Source organism: Saccopteryx leptura, chromosome 10 (genome assembly GCF_036850995.1).
Source record: "Saccopteryx leptura isolate mSacLep1 chromosome 10, mSacLep1_pri_phased_curated, whole genome shotgun sequence".
Lineage (NCBI taxonomy): Eukaryota > Metazoa > Chordata > Mammalia > Chiroptera > Emballonuridae > Saccopteryx > Saccopteryx leptura.
In genome coordinates this window covers 14433705-14443582 of record NC_089512.1, presented here as the reverse complement: position 1 = coordinate 14443582, position 9878 = coordinate 14433705, and the positions used below count along the sequence as shown (strand labels likewise).

At 57.9% G+C, this 9878-nt stretch overlaps 1 protein-coding gene across 2 annotated transcripts; it reads left to right on the top strand.

The window, feature by feature from the left end:
- SLC22A13 (solute carrier family 22 member 13) lies at positions 1–9633 on the top strand. 2 transcript variants are annotated; one of them, XM_066350806.1, is made up of 10 exons: positions 1–420; positions 5852–5955; positions 6151–6305; positions 6522–6690; positions 6903–7023; positions 7109–7203; positions 7449–7663; positions 7795–7903; positions 8791–9006; positions 9262–9633. In XM_066350806.1, the coding sequence occupies exons 1-10, from the start codon at positions 43–45 to the stop codon at positions 9353–9355; spliced, it is 1656 nt and encodes a 551-aa protein (XP_066206903.1). In that variant the 5' UTR covers positions 1–42; the 3' UTR covers positions 9356–9633. The 2 variants fall into 2 exon arrangements, with proteins under 2 accessions (XP_066206903.1, XP_066206904.1); XM_066350807.1 differs by lacking the exon at positions 8791–9006.
- The last annotated feature ends 245 nt before the right edge of the window (positions 9634–9878 follow it).

Sequence of the window (9878 nt, the reverse complement as noted above, 5' to 3'; positions counted from 1 at the left end):
GCTCTCTGCCGTCCTAGGCTGAGGACGTGGTGACCAGTAGACATGGCTCAGTTTTCCCAGGTCCTGGCTGAAATAGGCGACTTCGGTCGCTTCCAGCTACAGCTGTTGGGGCTGCTGAGTGTCCCCAACTTCCTGAGCGCCTTCTACATGTTTGGCCAGGTCTTCATGGCCCTGGATGAGACCCACTACTGTTCAGTGTCCTGGATCAGGAACCACACCTTGAACCTGAGCGATGCGGAGTGGCTGTCCCTGGCTGTGCCTCTGGATGACGCAGGCAACCCTGTGCCCTGCATCATGTTCCGGCCGCCCCCTGCCGACGCCAGCCCGGAGGACATCCTTGCGCACCGCTTCAATGAGACGCAGCCTTGTGACAGGGGCTGGGACTATCCGGAAGGCAGGCCCCCGTCCCTAGAGAATGAGGTAGGCTGCCTTCTGGGGCTGTCCCCTTGTTCGGGGTCTGTCAGTCCCTCTGCCTTACGCTCCGCTGGCAGTCACTGGGGTCACTGCCTTGGTCTCGCCCCTGTGCGCCTGTGCCCAAATGACTGTGACCACTGCTACACCTGCTTGTCCTCTTGCCAGTCATCCTGCTTCTCCTTGTCCTCCGCCTCTAGGCCTGTCTACCTCTCTATCCGTTTTCTCTCCTGGGCTTTCTGCCTGTCTGTCCATTCATCTTTGCCTGTCCTTTTGTCCGTCCTCCTGCCTGCCTTCCTGTCCCCTCCTGTTTTTCTTTTTTTTTTTTTTTTTTTAATTTTTTTTTTTTTTTAGAGAGGAGAGAGAGAGAGAGAGAGAGAGAGAGAGAGAAGGGGGAGGGAGGAGCAGGAAGCATCAACTCCCATATGTGCCTTGACCAGCCAAGCCCAGGGTTTTGAACCGGCGACCTCAGCGTTCCAGGTCGACGCTTTATCCACTGCGCCACCACAGGCCAGGCCCCCTCCTGTTTTTCTGTCTCGGTGCGTTTCCATGTTGTCGTCTGTCCACTTGCCTCTGTGTTTCGTTCAGGCTGCGCTGCGTGGATGCCTCCTTCCCGACCTCCCTGTGTTCTCCCTCTCCGGTGCTCTTTCCCTGTCCACGCAGCTGCCTTTCTGTTCGCTTGACTTGGCCTGCCCACCTTTTAGCTTCTCTCTCTCCGTCTCCGCCTCTAGCACTGGTCTCTAGGACTGTCCACGACTCTAGGGCTTGTCCTGCTGAACACTGATCATTTGCTCTTGTTCATTCATTCTCTTGGAGGCGCCCAGACAGAGCAGCAGAGAGATTTCCCCCTCCAGCCAGCTCCTATCGATGGAGCAGACCCCTTGGAGATCATCTAGACCCCCGATGGTGGGAGGGGGCTCGCAGTGGGGCCAGGACTTTGCCAGGGTGGGGTCATGGGCTGGCCGTGGAGTGGGGGACTGGTGCGGCTGCTGCTGCCCCGTTCCCTGCAGGAGTGGGACGGTGGGCGTTCTCGAGAGGGGCTATGCAGCGCCCGCCTTGACAGTGACAGGTCCCAAGCCTTGTGGAGAGGCCATCTGGAGTCCAGATATTAAACATTACTTTTTACCCGTGTGAGTAAAGATGTTATTCTTTTCTAGAAGCTCTCAGAGGATAATGGTTTAACAGAGAGCAAACGGTTCACTTTTAATATGTGACAGTGTACCAGTCTCTAGAACCTTGGCCGTCTGAGAATACGTTTCACTGTCTTCGTCCTGTCACCGCGTTCCACCCCACAGGGAGAGAAGGGACCTGTGAGCTCTCCAGCCTCTGGATCTAGGCCAGCCTAGCCCAGTCTGCCACTCCCTGGCCTCTCCGCATCCAGCCTTCACTGGCCTCAGAGCTGGGGGGCGGTGCCTGCCTCTACAATGCTGGTGAGCTCTGCCAGCCTGGCCTAATCCCACCCCCCTTACAGCAGCCCAGGAAAACATCCAGATTGCGGGAAGCCACCTACCCGTCGTTCACAGCCTGGGCAGCACTGCTCATGTGTCCTGTTCAACCAAAGGCCCCCATGTATTAACTGTACAGGGAACAGTCAGAGGCGGGGGCCCCCTGCTCCCTTTCTGAGACTCCCCCCGAGGGGCAGGGAGATCTGGGCTCCTCATACAGGGAGGAGGGGCGGGGTGGATGCTAGGCTGGAAGTTGCTTCCTCCTGAAGAGGAGACGGCAGACACCGCTATGTGAGCTGGGCCCCAGGACCAGAAGAATGAAGACAGAGAGAGAGGGAAGTCCTAGGCCCACAGGACAGCAAAGGAGAGGCGGCAGCAGGAAGCAGGCGACATGCCCGGGAAGCAGCAGGGACGTGGTGTGTCTGGAGTCAGCGAGGGCAGGTGTGTGGGACTCGGCGAGGAAGCCCTGAGGATTTAGGGGCTCTCTGTCTCTCCTCAGTCACCATCCTCCACTGTGCCAGCTGTGGGTCTGGGCCGTGGACTTCTTGACCTTCTCTGACCTACTCCCTCCCACCCCCATCCTGCCAAGGATTGTGAATCCCAGGGGAGGTAACGATTTGGTGCATTGGGCCCTGCACCACGTGAAACCCCTACCTCGGTTCCCGAACAGAGCGACTCTGGGGCGAGATCCCCGCCTCTGTTTCTGTCTGCGAGGAGGGGCTGAGTGGCACTGACAGAGGATCCTCCCTGAGCCGACATCAGGTTTCCTTCTTATAGCCAGCATCTTCGTATTCAAACCGAAATACAGACAATCCTCACTCGAGAAGAAAAGAGCAGGTTTTCCTTGTTGGCTGTGTGTTCTTGAAGGACGGAGTCCATTTCTCCTTCTCATCATACCTGCCCATCCTTGGTAATAGAAATGGTGAAATTCTGAATAGCGACAACAGGGTGCTCTGTTCTGGGACCAGTGATGGGCCGGGCTGGGAGGGAAGGGGAAGCAGACAGAGCAGCCAGCTCTGGGGTCTGGGGGCGTGAACGTGCCTGGCGGGTCTGAGGAGTGCCAACATACAAAAGCGGTTGGGGCCCTGGCCGGTTGGCTCAGCGGTAGAGCGTCGGCCTGGCGTGCGGGGGACCCGGGTTCGATTCCCGGCCAGGGCACATAGGAGAAGCGCCCATTTGCTTCTCCACCCCCCCTTCCTCTCTGTCTCTCTCTTCCCCTCCCGCAGCCAAGGCTCCATTGGAGCAAACATGGCCTGGGCGCTGGGGATGGCTCCTTGACCTCTGCCCCAGGCGCTAGAGTGGCTCTGGTCGTGGCAGAGCGACGCCCCGGAGGGGCAGAGCGTCGCCCCTGGTGGGCGTGCCGGGTGGATCCCGGTCGGGCGCATGCGGGAGTCTGTCTGACTATCTCTCCCCATTTCCAAAAAATTAGGAAGGAAAAAAAAAAAAAAAAGCGGTTGGGACATAGGCAGAGGCCACCTCCTCAGAGGTCTTAGATACAGTGCTGAGGAATTTGGGCTTTCTCCGAGAGACCAAAGGGAGCCACGAAAGGTTTTGGAACAGGGGAGGCAATGTGATGGGGTGAGCTCCAAGAAGCGGGGCAGAATTCTCTGGGTCACCGTGGCAGGTCCCAGACAGAACCATCCCATCCCCCATGGGTGTTGGGGTGGGGGAGGTCGATGACTGAGTCCTAAGTGGGAGCCCGTTTCATCTCAGTGGCATCCGCACTGTGACACGACCACGTGAGTTTAGGTATATACATCTAGGCATGTCTCCAAGCCACGGTCTTTGATCCTGCACAGTGGGAATGATAAGCCTTCATGAGGTTAGAATGATGATTTGATAAGGGGTATATGAACTTCAGGGAGGGCGTGAACGGCGGTCACTGAGCAGGGATGCCAGCACTGGAGTCGTCCAGTGGCTTTGCACCCGTGCCTTCAGATCACTATAGCTCCTGTGTCTGAGAAATCTGTCACCAGCTGTGAGTTCCGTGAGCACAGGGGCAGTGCACCCTCAGCTGAACTAACATGCCCCGAGAGCTTCCTAGGATGCTGCTGTGCAAAGAGTGTTAGGTGATTTAATTCCTTGAATCCCACCAGGCGATACTGTTACCACCATTTTGTACATTGGAAAATAAGACACCAATGAATTAGCTAACAGGCTCGAAGACACACACGTCCCTCAGTTCTGGCTGCAGAGGCGGCGGCAGGCTCTTATTATTTACTCTAAATAGCATCGAGCTACACAGGCGATCTGCGGCTGCTAAACAAACACCACACTGGAAAGAATTGGGTGGGACGTTTTCGACCAGTCCTGCCCTGCTTCGCTCCCGGGGGGCTCTGTAACTGACGGGGATCCACTCGTAGGCTCGCTGTAGGGATTAGTTGATCAGCCAGTCATTCAGTCAGGCAGCAAACATTCTCCTAGCTTTCCCTCAGTCCCATCCTCGTCAGGGGAAGCAGAGATGTCTGAACACCACTGACCTCCTTCTGTGGGATTCAGGATTAGCTGCTTAACTCTCTTTTCTTAGGGGAATAGTAATAAGTCAAGGATTATTGTCAGAATTATATGAGACATTGTATGTAAAGCCCTGGTCATAGGACCCAACACAGATTAAGCACTCAAAAGGCATTCCTTAGTCATTGTTGTGACCTCTGGAGGACCGCTCACATGTCATGGTCCCCACAAACATTTGTGTATGGAGCTGAGCTGCGTGCAGGGTCACAGAACTCCGTGGGGGGCCACAAACCAGTGGGGGTAGGGGTGATCTCATGGACTCACTGTGTGGGCACATGCAGTAGACCTGTGCACAGAGTTCTGTCGACACGAACATTTCTCCCAGGGGTTTCCCAGGCTGTCAGCATTCTCTCTGCACTTCTCCAGGTGCGTTTCCACTCCACCCCCACCAGGTGGCGACCTCACCTCCTCAGTCCTAACCTCCTTAAGGGGTGTGTGAGGTCCCTTGAAAATCTGATCGTCTGAGACTTAACCAGGTGGTGGTGCAGTGGATAGGGCGTTGGACTGGGACACAGAGGAACCAGGATCGAGACCCTGAGGTCTCCAGTTTGAGCGCAGGCTCATCTGGTTTGAGCAAGGCTCACCAGCTTAAACCCAAGGTCCCTGGCTTGAGCAAGGGGGTCACTTGGTCTGCTGTAGCCACCTCTCCGCCCACCCCCCCCACCCCGTCAAGGCACTGAGAAACTAAGGTGCTGCAACAAAGAATTGATGCTTCTCATCTCTCTCCCTTCCAGTCTGCCTGTTCATCTCTCTGTCTCTGTCACAAAAAATAAAATAATAATAATAATCAGATTTCCTGAGAACGATGAGAATTTCAGGGTATTTTGCTTCCAGGTGGGTCCCAGCGGTGTCCAGGCTGTGAGGAAGAGTCAGGGGTCTTTTGTCCAATGTCCCCAAATTCTGCATTCCCAATGCCTCAGAAATTCGCCATGGCATTTCCAGGCCAAAAGAAATACATGACTGTGTTACATATTATGTAATTTTTGACCCTGAAAACAGCATAAATATTTGTATCCTAACAATTTAATACCGTTAAAAGAAACGAAGGTTCTTGAGTATATACGGATGTGAGTCTGTTGGGAACGGCAAATTGTCTCAACCCTTGAACACTGCCGCCCTCATTTTCTCACCCACATTGATTTTCTCACTGCGCTTGCTTTTTTTTTTCACGGCAACGGCCAGAAACACAGCTTCTCGTAGATAAGACATCACAGAAAGGAACACACATGACCTCAGGTTGAAACAACTGTCCTGAGCTGGTAATTCGTGTGCTAGCATGCTGATGTGAATTTAAGTATCGTTGGGCTTTTTCTCCTTCAGTATTTAAATATCATGCCATGCCCCATAAGGCCACTCCGATTCCCTGGGGCACCGCGGCACACAGCATGGGAGCCGAGGGCCTTGCCAAGGAGTCTGTAGCCTAGATGATGAAGGTCTTGCCCAGCTGCCCCTAGACTCACATGTGCCCGTGTCTGCCTCAGTTCAACCTCGTTTGCGATCGGAGGTACCTGAAGGAGACCTCGCAGTCAGTGTACATGGCTGGGCTCCTCGCCGGCGCTGTCATCTTCGGGCCCCTCACTGACAGGTAAGAACCGTGAGCGGTTCATCCCTTCCCCAGCATGCTCTAGGCGTCTGGCACGGGGCCGAAGGCGCCCTCACCTGGGCTCCCAGGGTAGGGCCCTGGGTCCTGCCTCACACAGGGAGCCCGGGGCAGCGCTGGGTGTCCCTTGCGTCCTCCCCACAGAGACCCCTTCCTGGACCTGTCCCCTCTTTGCTTTAGGATTGGTCGCAAAGCCAGCATCCTGCTACAGCTGCTGCTCTTTGCCCTCTTCGGCCTGAGCATGGCCTTTGTGCCCAGCTTTGATCTCTACATGGTCATGCGCTTTGCTGTGGCTATTGCTGTCTCTGGATATGCCATGACCAATGTCACCCTACGTGAGTATCTGGCACTAAGTCTTCAGCCACGAGGGGGGGAGGGGGCCTTGGGCACTGGCCTCATTCCCCAGACTGCCTGAGGGGGCCTGTCAGGTACCCACACCTAACGTGGTCACACCTGTGCTTCCTGGGCTGGCACTGAAGCCCAGCCCTGTCTCTCGGGAGAGGGGGAGTGAGATGGGAGGGTCCTCCCGGTCTCAGCCCCTGTGCTCACAGTTGCAGAGTGGGTGGGGCCCTCGTGGAGGACACAGGCCATGGTCCTGTGTCAGGCCAGCTTCGCTCTCGGGCAGATGGCTCTCGCGGGACTTGCCTATGGCATCCGTAACTGGAGGCTCTTCCAGATCGCTGGTACTGCGCCCGTCTTGCTGCTCTTCTTCTACCTCTGGTGAGGAGCTGCTGCCCACGGCAGCCGCCCTGGGTGAGCTGTGCTCCTGTGGGCTTGGAGTGTGGCACTCCCGTTCCCCTCGTGGGACACTCAGGGCCTCATCGGGGAGAGGGAGCCTGTTAGGGATTCAGTGTGCACTGGGACCGCTCCTGGGGGGCTGAGGAGGCTCCAGGACCCCATGCCTCGCAGTCATAGCCATTCCTGACCTCCAGGGCTCTGCCAGAATCCGCCCGGTGGCTCCTGGCTCGGGGGAGGGTGGAGGAGGCTAAGCGACTGATTCAGAAGGCGGCCTCAGTCAATAGGCGGAAACTCTCTCCAGAGCTCCTGAGCCAGGTACTTACAGCAGGGGGCCCTGCCTGCCCCTGATCTGACCTACACAGACCCTCTGCTGGCCCCTCACTCGGCATCTTCCTCCCAGCTGGTCCCAGAAGAGACAAGCCCCTCAGGGAATGCCCTGGATCTGTTCAGACACCCCCAGCTTCGGAAGGTGACCCTGATTCTCTTCTGCGTCTGGTGAGGGCACTGGAACCCGTGCGCTGCCCTGAGGCCCGAGCCAGGGGCTGCCCCATCCCGGCGTGTGTCGGGGGGAGGAGGGATGGCGGCTCTCTGGCTGGGCTGGACTCCGCAGGAGTAACGGGGTCTCTCCCTGGCTGTGCTGCTGTCCTCCTGTTGTGACGTCTGGCCAAGTCAGACTGTCTCTCCGAGTGTGATGGTGTCTCATCACCCGGAAGTGACAGGGACCTGTGGATACTCTGTAGGTTTGTGGACAGTCTCGGGTACTTTGGCCTGAGCCTCCAGGTGGGGGACTTCGGCGTGGACATCTACCTGACGCAGCTGATCTTTGGAATTGTCGAGGTGCCCGCGCGCTGCTCCAGCACCTTGATGATGCAGTGGTTCGGCCGCCGGTGGAGCCAGCTGGGGACTCTGGTCCTGGGTGGCCTCATGTGTATCACCACCATCTTCGTCCCAGCAGGTAGCAGGACTGGCTGTGCCTGGGGTTCGGGTACTGAAGGGGTGAGGTGTTTTGGTGGACGTGGCCGGGAGCAGTGCCCCGGTGGCGGGGCTGCCTGCGCTCTGTGAGGCTGACGAGCACCCCTTCCCCAGATCTGCCCATAGTGAGCACCGTGCTGGCCGTCATAGGGAAGTTCGCCACAGCCGCTGGCTTTACGATCAGCTATGTCTACTCTGCTGAGCTCTTCCCCACGGTCATCCGGTAAGGGCTGCAGTGCGACCCGGCTCCTCGGCTCCCCCGCCCTCCCCGCCGTTCCACAGAGAGCTACCGGGGCTGGCTCTGCGGTGGGGTCCAGGGCCACCGCGCGCGTCGTCCAGACCCCAAGCTGTGCCCAGGCTGGTGGAAGGACAGACAGAGAAGTGGGATAACGCTAGGAATGAATGGCTCATTAAAGGAGCCATCAGGGGGCTCTGGCCGGTTGGCTCAGCGGTAGAGCGTCGGCCTAGCGTGCGGAGGACCCGGGTTCGATTCCGGCCAGGGCACATAGGAGAAGCGTCCATTTGCTTCTCCACCCCTCCGCCGCGCTTTCCTCCCTGTCTCTCTCTTCCCCTCCCGCAGCCAAGCCTCCATTGGAGCAAAGATGGCCTGGGCGCTGGGGATGGCTCTGTGGCCTCTGCCTCAGGCGCTAGAGTGGCTCTGGTCGCAACATGGCGACACCCAGGATGGGCAGAGCATCGCCCCCTGGTGGGCAGAGCGTTGCCCCTGGTGGGCGTGCCGGGTGGATCCCGGTCGGGCGCATGCGGGAGTCTGACTGTCTCTCCCTGTTTCCAGCTTCAGAAAAATGAAAAAAAAAAAAAAAGGAGCCGTCAGGGGAGGGGAGGGGTATTCAGGAGGCGCAGCCTCTGACCTGAAACTGGAGAGCTGAGCTGATGTGCAGCCGGCTGACCGGGGCCTGGGGGTGGCAGCAGCAGAGCACTGGGTTGGACTCGGGGAGCTCAGTGCACAAGGGGAAGCCCATGAGCCTGGAGGCCCGCAGACCTGTGGGGCCAGCGTGAGGGGTCTGGGCTCCCCCAGGGAAGAGTGCTGAGCAGGTGCCGGGGCTTGGAGCGGAGGCCGACCCGCTCAGGTGGTCCTGGCCTATCCCCCAGGCAGACGGGCATGGGGCTGGTGGCCATCTTCTCGAGGGTGGCTGGCATCCTCACGCCCCTGGTGATGCTGCTGGACTACTACCACGAGGTCATCCCGATGGTCATCTACGGCAGCCTGCCCATCGGGGCGGGCCTGCTCTGTGTGCTGCTGCCTGAGACGCGTGGCCAGCCCATGAAGGACACCGTCGAGGACCTGGAGCAGGGGCCTCACACACGGTGAGCGACCCGCTTTCCCCCCGCCCAAGACCCTAACTCCAGGGCTGCGGCCCCTATCTCAGAAGCCCAAGCCTCTACCTCACCATTGGGCCACTGGCACTTAGAGACCAGTAGGGGGGTTGGGGGGTTTGGAAACCGCAGACATCTGACTGGCATCAGCTTAGAGTCCCCCTACGCGGGGAAGGGGCAGTGAGGGACATTGTCATGTGAGGGACCGGTTTCTGGTCAGTCAGGGTGGCTTTTTGCTTCCCCTAGGCCTGTGAAGTTAGCGTCCTCACAGAAGGAAACGGAGGCCTCAGGAGGAACCCCCGGCCCAGGGGTGGCCTTTGTGAGCAGCACGTACTTCTGATTTCATTCCCTGGGGCCCTGGGACCCGGCCTGGATCCGGCTGGGACTGGGAGCAAGATCGGCTTTGCGGGTGGAGACGACCCAAAGGGGGCATGCCGCCACCACCAGCGCCCACTGCCCCACCTGCTCCCAGCGGCCTCTGGGACGGGCCTCTCTCCTCTCCTTCCCTTCCTTACCCTCTGAGCCACACACCCCTGTCGCAAACCCGCTCGACAAATAATTTTGTAGGTTTCCTGGAACAGGTGGAGGATTAGAAAATAAACACAGAAATAAAAAGGATGGAATTGGGAGGTCTTATGGTGGCCGATGGCCTACCAAAAGCGCCTGCACTCCCAAAAGCTTTCTTTTTATAGTGTAAAGCAGTCATTTGCAAATCAAAGAGAGCTCTGAGACAAAGTCACATTTCCCAGGAAAACCCAAGAATTCTCCCCAGTGCAGAAAACCCCCACCATGCATAACATCTTAACTTCAAGAGAAAACTGCCCCCAGTCTCTCTGGGACATGGGGGATAGGACAACAGGAAC

Coding starts and splice junctions, on each gene's coding strand:
- SLC22A13 (XM_066350806.1), top strand. CDS start 43: ATGGCTCAGTTTTCCCAGGTCCTGGCTGAAATAGGCGACTTCGGTCGC. Junction 6,691..6,902: donor CTGCTCTTCTTCTACCTCTG/GTGAGGAGCTGC, acceptor CCTGACCTCCAG/GGCTCTGCCAGAATCCGCCC. Junction 7,204..7,448: donor CTGATTCTCTTCTGCGTCTG/GTGAGGGCACTG, acceptor GATACTCTGTAG/GTTTGTGGACAGTCTCGGGT.